The sequence below is a fragment of the Penicillium cosmopolitanum genome (assembly GCF_028827165.1).
Source record: "Penicillium cosmopolitanum strain IBT 29677 chromosome Unknown utg000011l:1.0-3548175.0:1.0-3550911.0, whole genome shotgun sequence".
NCBI lineage: Eukaryota > Fungi > Ascomycota > Eurotiomycetes > Eurotiales > Aspergillaceae > Penicillium > Penicillium cosmopolitanum.
This window is the reverse complement of record NW_026622681.1, coordinates 723,614-739,657: the sequence shown is the minus strand read 5'-3', so window position 1 is coordinate 739,657 and position 16,044 is coordinate 723,614. Positions and strand designations below refer to the sequence as shown.

The window sequence follows — 16,044 nt, the reverse complement described above, 5'->3', positions numbered from 1 at the left end:
GGAGGAAGGGGAGCACGACTTTCTGTCGGGGAGCACTAAGGTCATCATAGTTGTCAAGAAAATGGATGATGTTTAGAGAGAATACTTTTTGTCCAGGTATGTCGTTTGCAAGGCCACACTATTAGCATATTGAAAGAGTACCGAATAAAATGTTCTGTGAGTCTTGTCTTTGACTGTAGCCGCGTCCCCCGGTAGCCTCTTATCGAATCTGGGCGACTCGGGCCCCAAGGAACAGGAGGATCTGATCAAACCCTTCAGGCTCCTTAACCCAATGACCGTCAACCTCCGCCCAGTGAACTCATGCCACTCGACGTGTGCCATGATTTTGTGTAGAATTTGAGACGCTTGTCGGCCGAGTTCCACAGATACCCACACATCATCTGTTCCGTGGCTTAAGAAGACGGGAGTAGATAAGATGGAACTGTTCGGTGCCTGGGTAATTTGCAAGGTCCCATCGCCAGCAATTTCGGAAAAGAAGAACGATGAAATTTCGTGCTGAATCGGGTAAATCTGGGAGGCATTGACGGCGGGTTCTGATAGCAAAGTCTCGAGTTGCTGGGCAAATGGTAACCAGCCACAAAATCCTAGCAAGCCACCCAGTGGCCCCTGAATCTTTCCTAGTCCGATTGCGGCAAAAAACGCCCACAGAGAGGTTGCCATTCCCTGACTGATACCTCCGAGATAGATGTTGGAAAACCGCCCATCAAGCAGCTTAGCCTCCCTTTCGATGATATCAATAATGTGTAAGACCGACTCTCTTAGGCCGTCTTTCTGAAGCTCCTGTCTCTCCTGGATATCATCCAACGAGTAAGCATCGAACCAGGAGCACATTTCTTCTTCAAACCTGGTAGTCCATCGATCGCGTGAGGTTGGAAAAACCCAACGATAGGAAGGTAGACAAGACGCCAAGCTCTTTCCATTCGAAGTAACTGAGGAGAAAAATTCCTCGGCAAACTCTTCACCATCACTGCCCCGGCCATGAAGCAATATCACTGTATGCGAGTGCAACGTTTGAGAAGGTTGGATGTGGGGTGGAGGAAAGTTCATGATAGCTGTCTGTGTTATCTTGATCTGGGGAACCTTGGCTAGTTTTGAACGCGATGGGACGAGAAAAAATGGAGTGAGAGATGAGACAAAGGTGGTGATAGGATAAGGCTACCTGAAGCTATCTAGAACGACTAAATGGTGGGACTGGATGACTCATCACACTGGTGCCTGAGGCCGTAGAGGAGTTGACCACTCGATTTCGGAACTCAGCCATGCCATTCACTGAGCATTCTGTCAACGGCATGTTCTTTGGGCCAAACACCTATTCCTTTGGGCAAATAGGCCCACCAGTCATCCACATCGCACCCCGGGGTAATAGTATGCAGGGCCTTCACATATTCCCAGTACGCTGGGTACCAGCCACAAATTTCCCAATCAAGAATCGCCGTGATGGTCATTTGAACAGTTGGTTGAGTCAAAAATATTTGGTGGTTGTCCTCCAGGTATGAGCTTATCATTTCAATGTTACTTTCCCAGGTCCGGCGGTCGTTAGAAGTGAGAAATTCGTTAAACTCGTGTTCGTTGCTGATGCACTTCTAAGCAACACGCACTTCGCGTCGCGTATCTTTGCATCGGCGCGAGGGTTACCCCCGCCGAGTACAGCCCCAGTCTCGTCGGATACTGGAGCGGGCAAGAACTGAATTTCGCCGATCATTGTGTCTGATTGTTCTCTGATCGAAGCTTTCTCGTCCTCGCCCATGAATTTCCACTTTGACTCTAGCGGCTCGCCAGGGGCTCTTGACATGATGAAAGAAATGCGTTTGCTGTTTGGCTTCTGGAGAATCCCATGCATATCTGGTATCGGGACCCGCGGCGCATGGTGCTTGATATAGTCGAGAGTATGGAGGTGATTTATGTCAATATCATTGCCAACCTTCATCACGATCTCTAAAGTGAGACCCAGCACTGCGGTTGACCCAAAGTGCGAAATGACCTCGCTTGTTGCCACCAATTTGTTGAGACCGCGTATTATGAGAGGTAACTCAAGAGTCAAATTCGCAAGCATCGGATTCGTTCATAACCGCTTGTGTCACAGCTTTGCTGAGTGGTCGTATGAGTGTGGCATTGTTTGGAATCTTGAATTCAGCTCTTTCATCAGCCTCGCTGTTGACGTCTGTCGAAGCTGCGGTTTGCGTGGATAAATTCACCGAGATATCACGGAGGGCTTCCCATAGCGCAAGAAATGTTTTGTCTTTGTGTTCTAGCATTTCCTTCATATCCCTGCGAGCGGGGCATGCCTTGACCCTCGCATTCAAAAAATTGAGCCTCACTGTGTTGATTTGGGTGAAGGCTGCCTTCTCGGCATCTTGAAGGCGTTTGGTGGTGTTCGATGCCATAGCTCGATATTCCTTTCGTGCTCGGGAGTTGTTGAAGTTGCGATGTGACGTGAGGTGATTTTCCAATGTTGGTAATTGCGGCAAGGGCATGTGACTGCCGCCTAGACGGACACTGCCGCGCTTCACACCCTGGGCAATAGTCCATGTAACAATAGTAACATTATCTGCACTGTTGAAGATCGAAAGTTAAAACCTGTATTATAACTGGTTGCGATGGTGTCTCCATTCAAGTTGGAAGTTGGTATTTTGCGACTTCAAGTAGGTTATAGGGTCGATCCTCAGTGAGTACAAGTAGTATTGTTAGGGATTTCAGATTGCAATGTAATATATCCATTTATACATAATAAATATTGACGTTGAAGTTTGAAAGGCAATGCTTTCATGGGTGGAATGAAGATGCCTTTGCGGCGGGTATCCTTGAGATTGGGTAGGCGTGTGGCTGTGTGTGTATCATGATGTCTAGACACCTGGATTTTCCTAGAATGGAACAACAAGCGCCGATGACGCGGCTCGTTGATGCATCAAGGAATTTGGAAGAAGCGAAGTATCACATGAGTTTTTGTCTCTCTATCTCCCATCACTTTGCGAGAGATGAAAGGAGCTAGTGGCGCAATAGAGTCCATATCCGATTGCAACCAAGTAGAAATTATGCTCTCTAGATAATACTGGCAATAGTCATGCGAGATTGCGTCGAGCTGGGCCGTCTGTCCTCACTTGAGGCTGAAGATTCGGGCTGAAGCATCGAGACATCCTGTCTGGGTTCCATATTGACATCCCGACTGTCAGTTTCCATCTGCTGCGGCAGATGCTGTTGTAGATGACTGGGTCGGATCTGGATTTCCGGCTGCAGCTGTTGTGATTGGTGCAGCTGCTCTTGTTGTCGCTGCTGTTCAACTAGTTGCTGGTGCTCACGCTGGATCTGCAATTGCCGTTGCTTTCCAGTCGACAAATACTGAACTGTTTGTTCTATCCATTCCCAGCCCGGCCATTCCTTTTCAGGCCCCGGGGAGAATGGGCGTTTGGCTTTGAAGACATAGCTTCGAGCTGTGAGCCAGTCTCGCTGCCCTGCCAGACCCAGCTCCCATCACTAGTACCTTGCATGTCACCCGAAACATAGGCGATCATCTCTTCATCTTCCTCGAGAGTGTCGCCCCGTTGGAGGCGGTCAAGCAGAAGCTGGAGGAAAAATGCTAGATAGCGTCCACATGAAGCATTGATTGCGCGGTCGTCCCCAACAGCAGCCATAGCCTGCACACAAGCAAGTGCGGGTCCGAATTCCTGCTGGAAAAGAAGGAAAAGAGAGCATCGCCAGATGTGAGTACAGAGAAGAGTTCCTGCGGCAGAAGCGAATAGGGTTCGCCAGTCTGCGCCAGCATGTGATCGCATGCAACGAGAAATTATGTTTGCAGTGTCAATGCCGATCGAAACGCAGCGATCCATTGCTAATTCACGGACGGATGGTTGGCAGTAAGGTGAGATATTATGACGGTAGAGCAGGAGGCGTGCGTTTTGGAGGTAGATGGCAGGCGCTAGAGATCGAGGGTCGAGGTCTTGGTCGTTGTTCGGCTGGAGGTAGGGAGGGAAGGTGGCGAGGCATGTGCTAAAGTGTCGCTCGAATGTCTCAAGAGTCGCCGAGCTAAGAGTTGACCAGCGTAAAGTCCTCGTAAGTTGGCCGAGAGATCGAACAACGTGTATTGTGGCGAGCAGTGGTATTGTCTGATGGCCATCAGGGATCGCAGCCGATTCTGTGATGTATCGATCGTCCACAGGACAAGGAAGATCGATATCACAGTCCTGGTCATTGATCAAAACGGGCTTGCCCATTTCGAGAGCAAGTAATCTAATAGGTGAGTATTCTGTGAACGAAAGGTATAGACGGAGGTCCCATGAAACCTACCTATCCCAGGTATATAATCCCCACCATAGCCGTTTCCGCATTTCGCTTTCAACAGCAGTCCAAGGGCCAGATTCAATATGCAGTCCAATTTCTTGGGCCACGCGCACCGCAGAGCCTATCCATACCCAACTCGCCGATTTGGAGTTGATCTCGTAAGAAAGATGCTGGCCAACAAAGCGGCCCGCGCTCGGTCGAGGTTGAAGCTGTCCTGCCAGACGTCGATTATACCGCACGAAATTCGCACGTATTCCTTCCCTTCCTTTTCGCGCTCCGATTCAACGGTATGGATAGCACCGCACGCAAAAACACCGAATAATACGGCAGCCCATTCGCTAGAGATCCCGACTAACGTACCCGCGCGATAGACCTTCTCATAATCTGCCGTGAAGGAGGGCCAGTGCAAGACAGGTAATATTGAATGAATGCAGTTGAAGTACTGGGCTAAGAGGTGGTCTGCGAGATCTTTGGGCGGTAGGCTCGGGGCATCATTGCCAACAACTGACTGGGATCTCTGTTGCTGGTATGGCGTGGGCTCCTTCAAAATGCCTTGTCCATGCTTTCGAAGATTCGATCGTACTCCAGATAGATCTCGGGAGATGGGTTGTCTCGGCCTACGTGCTGGTTTATAATCGATCTCTGGAAGACTGATGACCGGCTGCACGATAGCTTCATCAACCTCTGTCGTGCTATGCTCAGGACGCATGCGCTCCGACTTGTACCGATCCAACAGGTTCTTCTGCTGCGCCACTGTCTTCTCCAAGTCCTGCACCTGTTTGATAGTCGACATGCGGCGGTTGGTATCTTTAGTAAACTGGCAGCGTACTTTGCGATTCAGACATTCGGTACAACTGGTCGAGTCCGATGCATCGCATTTAACTTTGCGTTCGCGACATGCATCACAGCTCGGGTCTTTCCTTCGTTGACGATAGGCGCGCTTCTGCTGCGCCTGCGAATGATGCCCGATCGGGCTCGTCTGGAAGAGGCCCCCTGGAAGTGGCCCCATAGAAGGTACATCGGACATACCACCACTCTCTGCTGGGGGACCCCGACCCCGACTCGTAGAATCGGGAATACGGGGATGTTGAAGGGCCCGGAACTGGACCGGACATGGGTCCCGGCCCCGGCACCGGGACGCTTGTCAACTGCTGATGCGGTGGAGGGCCTTGAGGCATGGGCTGCAGCAGATGAGCCATTTGCATTCCACTACCCGGTCTACTGGGTGGAGCGGAGAGCATCCCCGGTGTTGATGGGAATGCGCCCGACGTCACAGCCTGAACTGGGGGCAGCTCGAGCGAATTACTCGAGCTACCCATCATGGGCGGACGGAATGGCGAGGGCTGCATGGCGGAGAGTGGTCTCGGGGGGAGACAATCATCCAGCCGTGAAAGCCCACGGATAATCAAAGGAGGGGATGGTTTTCAACCAACAATCTGGACGGGAGGGTAACGCGGCCCAAAGACCATAGAAACAGCAATAGATCGCGAGCAAACGACAATCTCCCCAAATGATAACTAGTGGGGCCACAAGCGGCTATCGCCTGACACAGCCGATTCGCCTGGGGATAAACCACTAACACAGAACGTTGGTCATTCACGAATAGTAGATGAAGCCATTGTCGGGGTAAAATGGTACGGTTGGGCGGGATAGGATTGGTCGTGGGAGTGGGAGGCAAAATCAAATGACAACCAACGGGAGATCCGAGAGGGTAAAGTCCAAGAGATCAAAGACGGAAATAGAATAATAAAATAAAATAAGCAAATGGGAAAAAAAGAGGGCCGCCACGTCTACAGACGCAAGTCAAAACGGATCGTGGAGATGTGATGTAAATGCCGAGGTTGGGGCATCCAAGGGCACGAATGAAGATCCAGGAATCTTGTGAAGAGAGTGAACCCGACCTCTTGGGCGCGGTATTCCACAAAGAGTTTGTCGAAAACACTATAGTTTGATGGGTATGAAAGTGGAAGGGGAGCAACAAAAGGGAAAAAAAGAGAAGAAAAACGGAAGAGAGAAAGAGAGCGGGCGAAGGAACTAGATCGACAAGGCCACAGGCAACGATTCAATTGCGATCACCGTTCTCATGGGCTCCATCAGGGTCCCGGCGCCCACAGATCGCGGAGGGATTGGTGGCGGCAAGAGAACTTAGGAATCTTCAGCCGAAATGACACTTGGTTAAGTCGGGCCTGGCCCGAGGCGCTGGGACTAACTGGACTACACCGAAAAGGCCATTGACTGCGCCTGTTTCTAACTCGCAAGATCCATCGAGGGATCGACTCGTAGTGACTGTTACTCGCAATCATTGCCAAACTTCTGTGAACGCCGAGATCAGACCTCCAAGAATCCCGAGATCGGCTGGTGGATGGAGACGTGAAGCACTTGAGCGGCGTTGAGGATATTGGATGAGCCAGTGACGGGGCCTGGAGTCGAGTGCCCGATGTCCACACAGGCCCACCACCGGGAAGCCTGGTATTTGGCAAACCTTGTCTCGATCCGGAGATTGACTACGGTGTTCAACCGGGGGGAAAACTGTTAGAGAGGAGAGGGAGGTCTTGTCGGCAGAGTTAGCGGGGGCCCACTTGGTCCGAGAGCGCATCCCCTGTCGTGACAGTGCCGGATCGTCCAGGAGAAGATCGTCGAGTTGTAGGAGGCAAAAGAGGTGAAAGAGGAACAATCTTCTGCAGTTGGTACCAATACATACGTACAAGACAGGGATACCAATCATACTATTTGCTAGTCTACCTCACCCTTTCCTCGGTACAATTTACATCTTTTCAATTCCTACTTGGATTTATGTACATCTAACACCTCTTCTATACAGTTCATCTACCAATCTTAATTGAAACAGGGTTAGGCAACCCCAGCACGAGCGTCTCCTCTCGCAACCCAAAATTGACCGCGGTATGTGGGATGAAGATCTCGGCGCCCGCCGTGCCGTGCCTTCTTTTTTCCCCTTTTATTTTTTATTTTACTTCTTCATTTCTTTTGGTTTTATTTACGGTGCCTTAATTTTGCCTTTTTTTGTTCCACCTTAACCGCCCACCGCCCTCCGTTTCGTTTTTTGCACGGTTGGGCCCTGATGATCGACTCGGAAGTCGTGCACCGGACCACATGGGTACGCCGGTTGCTGACCCGGTGGGACCGTATGGCAACACGTCTTCTCAAAGTCAATCTTTGCTTGTTTCGTGCAGGCGACGCCTGCCGAGCCCATCGCCTATCGCTGGCTGCGTATTGAGGTGGATTGGGGGCTATGCCCCCCTAGCCCTCCCCCCCCCCCCCTTCTTTCTCCTCCCCGAGAGAAGGCAGGAGAAAAGCAAACACAAAATGGTTAAAGTGTCCGACCGCTGGTTAGTTCCGAATTTTGTCCGATGTTAAAACGGTCGACCCTCACTTCAAGTTGGTTCAAATGGGTCCTACTTCATACACGAAGTACACAGGCTCCGCAAAAGGAGATACCGATACGAGGATCACCCATCTCTCTACTCCGTAAGGCTATGCCCGTGCATGTTGTGTTCCATATCCACACGAAACTCATGAGCTTGTGGTGGACCAGCCTCCAAATTGACTCCTCTTTCAGGGACTACGAGTATTGACAGTGCAAAAGAGGATAAGCCCCCGGATCCAGCTCCACCATAAGGACAGGTAAAATGCGTCGAGCCGCCCCGGAGAAATAATCCAATACCACTCTTCTCTTGCAGTCGTTCCCAAGCGGTTGGGTCCTTGCCGGATCACAGGATATGAACAGCCCAAACGTGCACTTGCCATGCACGAGAGCACAGACAACTTCAGCCGCTCTCCTCGTTGGGCTAGTTCTCCGGTCTGATCCTGTTACTTTCGCCCCTCTCCACCACTGCAGTCGGGACGGCCCTGCGACGGCTGTTGCAACCGCTGAACACCTTGTCCCAATTGCATCAAACGCGGTGCACAGGCCCTTCATCCTCCGGCGCATGTTTTGAGATGCCCCCTTGGCGCGCGGGTCCATTTCCGACCACACCTAGTGATGCCAATGATCAACACGCATGTCTGTTGGTACTCCGTACCGAGTACATAGTATCTCTTTTCTGGAGATCGTCCATTCAATCCTCCCCCGCACCCTTCGCTTAGGCGACTAGACGAGCTCCCGGGTAAGAAGCCAGCCTCTAATTGAAACCGGTTCTGCATAAGGAGTAGTCTCATCGTATTGCGCCATCAACAACTCCACCAGTGGAATGATGACCTATACGCACCGGACGAGGAGGCAGTACGGCAAGGCTCTCGAAGGGCTAGCTATCCCAAGTCATGCACAGGGCTGGCTGGCTGCTGCTGTTGCTCCTGCTCCTGCGTGCTGCGGCCTGCATAAGCTTACATAGCGGGCGCTCGGTTCGTGCCGTCGGCCACTGCGAGCTGCGAGCTGGATCTGAATTTAGAGCTCCTGTACGGGGTATGCGCTGGACTATTATGCCGTCGTCTTTGGCTGGACCATATTCGCTGCTCATTGTTTCTTCTTCGCAATTCCTGTCTTCGTTTCTGCTGCACTCAATGCATTCTCACAAACGCATGGACCGCGAGCTAGACGGTAAATCAGTGACGCATACTCCGTAATATGTATCTCCCTCCCCGCTTTTCTTTTGTACGGGAGAACTGATAGGGCAAGGACCCCGTGATGAGTTGGCACTGGATGATCGACCCTGGTCTACCTGTTCGGCGGACCAGGTCACTGGGTTGAATCTGGCACTTCACCAAGCCAAGAGCCCTGGTGGCTTGGCTCGGCTATAGCTCCATCATTTCGAGCCGAAATCTTTGTGCATACACGTAGTGCAAGTTTCAACAAGTTGCTTTTCCGGTATAGGTCCGATACCCTCCGATCGTGAGGCCAGCAAAGGTGCGTCAGGTCGACGAGAGCCCCCCCACTTTTAAGAATGGAGCAAGTTAGGGCAGCGCAACGCTCGGCCGGCGGACTGGCGATCACCGGCCGTAGCGAAAATATCTCATTCAGGTGATGCCCCATCTTCCAAAATGGCTAACGGTGTCCTGTCTTTTGTCCCCGCCGCTTCACTGCCTACGGACGGCCCAGTGCGGTGGACTCGTACGGATTAAGGTGCTCATTTCGCTTAAGGATGATAGAGTCGAGGCCCGTGTTTGGTTCTCGTCGAGTCTATTTGTCCTGCCCCACAGCGGATCAACGAACCGAGAGAGATGAAACAGTTCCGCTCACCAACCGAGGCTTTCCGATTTGCCCTGTCTGGTTGCAGGGGGGGTCTGACGCCCCTTTTTATCTGAGACCGGAGCCCGCCGTGTGCTAAATCGCGGGAGTCTCAGGTTAAAATCATTGCTTGGCTTGTAAATGACGTTGAGGTTTCACCCAATTTGTGCGTTTATTCTGTCGTCGATTGACTCGATTGATCTCGATTCATGAGATCTTTCATATTTTGTCGACCTCTGTGCCTTACTTTCGTCACGGCTTTGTGCATCCGCTCGATTGACGGTTAGAGTTTAAGGCTTGTGCTGGAGTGTGGTTGCTTTGACCCACTGTAACGTTTACTTCTTAGGATTTAGTAGACCCCATTTACACTGGGGAAGAGTTGCATTTCGTAGTCATACTACTCCGTAAATTGACTTGTGATCATAGATCTAAGACAAGTCAAAGTTAATGTTCTTTGGTAGCAAAATGTCCAACCAAACACTCCATCGGTGGTCCCCATCTGGCGCACGAGCCCCCGTGAAGCTGCATGTGGCATCAATTGACATATGGTCGGACTATCAATGGGTCGAGACGACCAAGCTGGTCGAAGAGCTTGGGACGAAGCTCCATGTCGGACGAGCTATCTGATGATGCGCATTATATTGAGCAACAACGCCAGCTGAATTTTCAACACAGACGCAATACACAGACGCAAGACTATTATCGAGCAGTTAACCCGTTAACTGATACTACCACAAGCTGGCCAAGGATGCCTCTATCTACTGCGTCATTCAATACATTAGCTGAGCCAGAATACTTCATGTTGTGCATGTACATGGGGCGCCGGACCGGTCAGACTCGGCTGCTCGCGGCAAGCAGAAATATCCCGGGAGAGCCCGATAGTAGTATAATATCTCCCGATATATCGGGCCATGATAACCGAGGGAACGAGACATGTTTTTTTTTTCTGTCAATCAGAAAACTGGGACCGAGTTTGAAATGACTTTACAATACTAGATTTTCATCAAGCTTTGCGAAAGAGTCCGCAGGGTGCGGCATGCATTAAATTCCAAGGTTGGAGATCAAACTGAAGCTACATATTCAAAACTGTATGAAGCCACAATCGGCATGGGGGTGCCAAGCGGATTTTCCAATAAAAATTATATAGGAGCCCCCCTAAGTCACAGATTCCAACATATTATCAGATTGAACTTATCCGATGGGAGCTTTCAGGTAGCTAGGTTTTTCAAAGTCGTATCAAGGTTTATCTATACTCTCGTAAGCTTGACCACCGAGGACGCATACCCGAGCAAGAATTATGGAAAGCCTGTCTTGACAAGCTGATGGTTGACAAACTAAGCGACCGCTGCTCGCTATTTGCCATCTACAGAAAATTGATAGAGTCCCGATCCATGTCTGCAAATATATCCTAGCCAGACAAATTGGGTCACGCCGATGGGTCATCATTTCATACTTTGCCTTTTCGATGGATACCTTCCCGTAGTTCACCTGGAGTACCTAGGTACTACTAGTGATACTGGTAGTAGTATATCCTCGACTTTGCCCAGGTGGTTGAAACATACCTAGGTATCCTGCCGCTCCGGGTACTAGTAGCCTTTCTTGGTCATAGCAAGCACACTGGGGCCTCCTTGGCTTGAAAACACCTTGAAAGGACTTGGCAATGGAGGCTTATGCTATTGTGCCCAATTTACATTTATTAAGGCCATGCAATCTAAGATTTTCGAAAATGAGTTGAGATTGTCCTTCGTATGGGCCCATTACCAACTTAAACCATCCCCTATCGTCATAACTAGAAACGCTTTGGCCATTAACTAGCGACTCCAGATGGGCCCGGAGGCAACATGTGCAAGTCAACAAACTCTTCGAGTGCTGCAAATATGCCAATGTGTCGTTGGTTAGCCTGGGAAGCTAAGCGCTATAGTATATTTTATTCAACTTACTCCTGTAAATTGTCTCCGAGGCATCCACAAATCCGAAAAATCCAAGCTTCTTCGCTTTTGCCATACTAGAAAACGGAAATCTATGAGCTCTGCTCATCAATAAAGATGAAAGTCCGACTTACCTCTGTACTACAGGGTATGAAACCGAGAGCCCAAAGTCAGTAAAGCCAAAGACTCGATCCACATCTTCCAGCGCGATATTTCGAAGATTGTGTTCAGCGACAATCTCCTTCCACGCATTTTGCACCTCGGGCCTTTTCGCCCATTCGGCCAGGGTAAATTTAAACCGAATTGTTGCCGGAGGACCATAACCCCTAGGAGGTGGAGTGTAGGGAGTCTGGAACTCATGATACTCTGTACGACTTGCGTTGTCGTCTGGCCCCTTCCACTGAATACCGTAGAAAGCAGCCAATTTAGGCCAAAACATTTCCCAAGCAAAAGGGTAATCGTCTGTCGCGTTGAAACTTTCATTTTTCGCATCTTCGGTTAAAACAGCCCATTCTGCCAGATAGCAGTTCATTTGCGCGCTCGAGAGCATTTGTATATTTGTCCATGCTGCGAAGTCGGACGGGAATTCTAGTGGTTGGCGCAAATGTTTCTGAACAACGGCATATACGCCAAGTGGAAAGCAAAGATTCATGGCTGCGTCGGGAACTGCACCCGGTATGTTAGCAGGGCGTGTGGTGTTCCAGCTAATACCATGCTTTGCAGCAAAATCCTTGAGATAGTCTTCCTGGTCATAGTAAAAGTTAGGTTCCAAGTACACCCGTGGGTCGGATTCTTCGCTTGGCAGTTTGGTGGGACCTAAGTTGTGTTATCACTAGTACTTAGGACGAATTAAATAGATCTGAAGTGCCGTACCTAGGTGCGCTCCATAGTACTTGGCTCCTAGTTGGAGAAGTATGCGCTGGGGCAGTGAGTTGGCCAGGGCCTGGGCCTCGAGGAAGTTGACAAGGAGCGATTCTTTTTAATTCAAGAGTTAACTAACGATAGTCAAGCCTTATTTTCAAATACTTACTGTTGATTGTAACAAGATCCTCGGCCGCACTCCAAATATTTCCGCCATCTTTTGGTTTTGGCTGGATATAGGCGAAGAAGAAGACGTATTCAGCACTGATGCCTCTTTCTCGCATTTGCTTGGCCAAAATGTCTGGAGACTGAAGTAGGTCCATAGACACGTGCTCCACATAGGCTGGCCAGGTTCCGTTCGGGGACGGCGAGATAATGCGTATATCTTGGTCCATCGATCGGGCGATTCGCAAAGAACCCGAAGCTATGAAACAATGAGCCCATATTGCAAAAGCTAGAGCAAGAAGGATACTTGGAATACAGGGATCCATAGGGGGATGATAAAAGAAAATAGAGAGAGAAAGGCCATCGTACCATATGATCTCCAGAAATTCCGTTTGCGCCGGTCACGATAGCCGTAAAACCCTTTGTTTCCTGTGGGAAAACTGGCAACCCATGGTAGATTGACTTTGACTGTAATATGGGCATACTGTTGGATACTGACTCAATATCTGAAGAAAAATGATAAATCGTCCGTGAAAAGACTCGAAATTTCTCTGATGCCGGTGTGTTGAGGAGAGAATGTCCGCGACCTTCAACGCATCATCACTTCCCTTTTATGCCATCGATAGCTTATACCTAGGTATTAATTTCCTTGTCAAAACAGAAAGTCTCCGGTGGAAGAGCACATGTATTAACGAACTCATCTATCTGGGAGTCGGACTCGGCCACATAACCAAGCCGGATGGTCTGACCACTGGTTATCTAGTACTTGGTAAATTCGGAGATTACTCAACTACCCCTAATTGTATTTATCAGCACAATGGTCATTGGAATGAGGGGATTTGTCGATTTCCATATAAGGGAGACTACCACCTTCCCTATGGAGGATTGATTGGTCATACTCAAAAGTACTAGTAGTCTGACTTGCATAATTTGGCCTCGACTTACAACGGACCTCGGGAGTTTACTGGTACCAATGCGAGACTATGAGCTAAAGTGTGAATATAGGATATCGGGATCTCTAGCTAATTCTCTATTTTTGCGCCTCATATTTCTCAACCACCAAGTTCACAATCTGCGAAAGACCCTCCATCTCCTCCTCAACGGTCAATTCCAGCGCGTGAGGGTCAATACTACAGCCCACGTAGACGGGCATACCGATGCGCCGGGCAACAATTTTGGCCACGCGAGTTGTGTACTCGATACTTGAGGGTGAGGTGTAGATTGTTGTGGAGATTGTGGATTTGGCGTTTGTGCGCTGGGGAGGTTAGAGTTTGATTATGGAATGAATGGAATGAATTGATTCTGAGATAATTGATTCGCTTTGGTTTGTTGCTTGCATTGGGAGGCGAAACAATACAGGTGGGAAATGGAAGATCATGATTGTTATTAATGACTTACATCAGGCATGGCGTAGACAAAGCTGCCTAGCGGTTTCACTGAGCCGCCCGAGTCCCCTGGTGTCGAGGTTGCCAGGAATACTGTTGCACAGTGTCCCAAGAAGGTGAGATGGACATGGCCAGTTGTGTGAAGGGCCTTGGGAAGCGGGAATGAGAGCTCTTGGGGCTTCAGGTCGGGAGAGACTTGCTGGCTATGCGGGACTGAGGCGGTCTCGGTCGCCATTCTGCAGGGTCCGAGCGGTTTGATCCAGAGATAATGGAAATTATGAATTCGATAAGTCTGGGGTAGACTAGCGAATTATACTGTGCGCGTGTTGTGCTGCGTGGTGCTTTGATGTAGTGGGTAATGTGGTGTTGCAGTAAGAGAAGAAGAGATGAAAGAGGCTACTCAGTATTGACGACGGACCTCCCCCGCCTCCACCAATCCCGCCGAACTTTGCTTTGCCCGCACTTTCAACTCTGCTCACTCTACACTCCACTCTCTACACACTCGATTTACTATAATTACTCAGGCTGTAGTCATGTCCGATCATGAGCAGACTGAGGAGGAGTGGGCTGGGGATTTTGACCCTTTTTCCGACCCCGATGAGCGCAGGGTCCTTTTTGCTGCGCTGGACTCTTTCCGGTAGGTGATGCCGATGGTGGTGGTGGTGGTGGTAGTGCCAGTGATGATGGTGATGGCTATGCGATAAGTAGGAGCCTGGAGGTGGACGACTGGATATGATACTATTTTTATGTCCACCTAGGCACCGATCTATACATTCAATGGACGGCGAAATACGGATCACCAGAAGAAACACTAACATAATTTACAGACAATATCGACGGACCGCGCACCGCAATACGACACATCGGCGCCGTCAGGCCTTCTACGCCTTACCCTCTGAGCATTGGCAGATGCTCTCTGAGCCCCCATTCTCAATCCTGAACCATTTCAACGCCGTAGACGACGCGATCGACGTTAATGCTGAGATCGCCGACGCCATTCTGGCCGTTGGCCTGGAATCCTTTGGTCTCCCCGCCACCCCGGACAAGGACGATCCCAACCAGAATTGGCACGACACAGCCACCGCGTCCGATGTCAACAAGGCGCACTCGACTATTCGCCAGTTCTACCGCGACTGGAGTGCCGAAGGCCAGGTCGAGCGTGACGTCTGCTACGAGCCCGTTCTGAAGGATCTCCGCGAGGAATTCGCTGCCCGCTCTGCGGCGGGCGAAGAGATTCGCGTGCTGGTGCCTGGGGCTGGGTTGGGTCGCTTTGTTTTTGATTTGTGCCTGGCTGGCTTTGCTGCTGAGGGGAATGAGATTTCGTATCATCAGCTATTGGCGAGTAGTTGGGTGTTGAATCATACGGCGGGCGCGGCCAAGCATGCATTACATCCGTTTGCGCTGCATTTTTCCAACTTGAAGTCGCGGCAGCAGCAATTACGCAGTGTGGCTATCCCCGATACGCATCCTGGCACGGCAATTCATGAAGCGGCAACATCGGGCCAAGCGATTGGGTCGATGTCCATGTCCGCGGCGGACTTTGTGGTTCTGTATAAACAGCCCGAGCAAGAGGCCAGCTTTGACGCGGTTGCGACGGTGTTTTTCATTGACACGGCGCCTAATTTGATTCGATACATTGAGGCGATTCGACATTGCTTGAAGCCGAATGGGTTGTGGGTCAATGTGGGGCCGTTGTTGTGGCATTTTGATGACGGGCATCCAGGCCAAGGTCAGGCACAGGCACAGGGGCATGGGCATGGGCAGGGCAAAGAGGACACGGACGCAGGCATTGGAGAACCGGGAAATGTGGAGTTGACAGAAGAAGAGGTACTGGCGTTGGTGCGGCGCATGGGGTTCGAGGTTGAGGCGCGGGCGGGCGATCGATTCTGTGGGTACATTCAAGACGGAGATAGCATGCTTCAAAACTTGTATCGACCGGGGCACTGGGTCGCCCGGAAGGTGGAGATGGAGATGGAGAGAGCAGCTTAAAAATAGAGCAGAGCAAAATATCTTGGAGTCGTTCGTGACAGGATTGGATTGGATTGGAGTGTGAATGGATCTCACGGCCCCCCGTAATTTCCCATTGGTTGGGGGCCAAAACAAAGAGAAGAAGATGATGATGGGAGGAGATGCAGATTAAAAGACATTTGTGAATAAGAATTGGCATAAGTATTTACTAGGAGAGTCGAGTCGAGTCGAGAGGATATAGTAGGTACTTAGATAGTCGACCAGATATAATAGCTTCATA

At 50.2% G+C, this 16,044-nt stretch overlaps 8 protein-coding genes across 8 annotated transcripts; 1 reads left to right on the top strand and 7 right to left on the bottom strand.

Annotated features, from left to right (window-relative positions):
- Nucleotides 1-72: 72 nt before the first annotated feature.
- N7509_011748 (uncharacterized protein) lies at nt 73-1,047 on the bottom strand (the record flags this gene model as incomplete). The annotated part of the gene is made up of 1 exon (XM_056636385.1): nt 73-1,047. The coding sequence occupies one exon, from the start codon at nt 1,045-1,047 to the stop codon at nt 73-75; it is 975 nt and encodes a 324-aa protein (XP_056482415.1).
- Nucleotides 1,048-1,253: 206 nt separating this feature from the next.
- N7509_011747 (uncharacterized protein) lies at nt 1,254-1,792 on the bottom strand (the record flags this gene model as incomplete). The annotated part of the gene is made up of 2 exons (XM_056636384.1): nt 1,254-1,572; nt 1,599-1,792. The coding sequence occupies 2 exons, from the start codon at nt 1,790-1,792 to the stop codon at nt 1,254-1,256; spliced, it is 513 nt and encodes a 170-aa protein (XP_056482414.1).
- Nucleotides 1,793-2,030: 238 nt separating this feature from the next.
- On the bottom strand, nt 2,031-5,624 carry N7509_011746 (transcription factor domain-containing protein; the record flags this gene model as incomplete). Its single annotated transcript, XM_056636383.1, has 5 exons — nt 2,031-2,548; nt 3,051-3,428; nt 3,479-4,224; nt 4,407-5,377; nt 5,409-5,624. 5 exons carry the CDS (start codon nt 5,622-5,624, stop codon nt 2,031-2,033), a joined length of 2,829 nt encoding a protein of 942 aa, XP_056482413.1.
- A 979-nt stretch (nt 5,625-6,603) lies between these two features.
- N7509_011745 (uncharacterized protein) lies at nt 6,604-7,000 on the bottom strand (the record flags this gene model as incomplete). Its single annotated transcript, XM_056636382.1, has 2 exons — nt 6,604-6,804; nt 6,977-7,000. 2 exons carry the CDS (start codon nt 6,998-7,000, stop codon nt 6,604-6,606), a joined length of 225 nt encoding a protein of 74 aa, XP_056482412.1.
- Nucleotides 7,001-8,541: 1,541 nt separating this feature from the next.
- Nucleotides 8,542-8,750, bottom strand: N7509_011744 (uncharacterized protein; the record flags this gene model as incomplete). Its single annotated transcript, XM_056636381.1, is given in 2 exon segments — nt 8,542-8,606; nt 8,621-8,750. 2 exon segments carry the CDS (start codon nt 8,748-8,750, stop codon nt 8,542-8,544), a joined length of 195 nt encoding a protein of 64 aa, XP_056482411.1.
- A 2,514-nt stretch (nt 8,751-11,264) lies between these two features.
- On the bottom strand, nt 11,265-12,894 carry N7509_011743 (uncharacterized protein; the record flags this gene model as incomplete). The annotated part of the gene is made up of 6 exons (XM_056636380.1): nt 11,265-11,326; nt 11,398-11,462; nt 11,520-12,201; nt 12,259-12,360; nt 12,416-12,554; nt 12,781-12,894. The coding sequence occupies 6 exons, from the start codon at nt 12,892-12,894 to the stop codon at nt 11,265-11,267; spliced, it is 1,164 nt and encodes a 387-aa protein (XP_056482410.1).
- Nucleotides 12,895-13,441: 547 nt separating this feature from the next.
- Nucleotides 13,442-14,031, bottom strand: N7509_011742 (proteasome assembly chaperone 4 family protein; the record flags this gene model as incomplete). The annotated part of the gene is made up of 2 exons (XM_056636379.1): nt 13,442-13,666; nt 13,810-14,031. 2 exons carry the CDS (start codon nt 14,029-14,031, stop codon nt 13,442-13,444), a joined length of 447 nt encoding a protein of 148 aa, XP_056482409.1.
- Nucleotides 14,032-14,329: 298 nt separating this feature from the next.
- Nucleotides 14,330-15,785, top strand: N7509_011741 (uncharacterized protein; the record flags this gene model as incomplete). Its single annotated transcript, XM_056636378.1, has 2 exons — nt 14,330-14,433; nt 14,624-15,785. The coding sequence occupies 2 exons, from the start codon at nt 14,330-14,332 to the stop codon at nt 15,783-15,785; spliced, it is 1,266 nt and encodes a 421-aa protein (XP_056482408.1).
- Nucleotides 15,786-16,044: the final 259 nt, after the last annotated feature.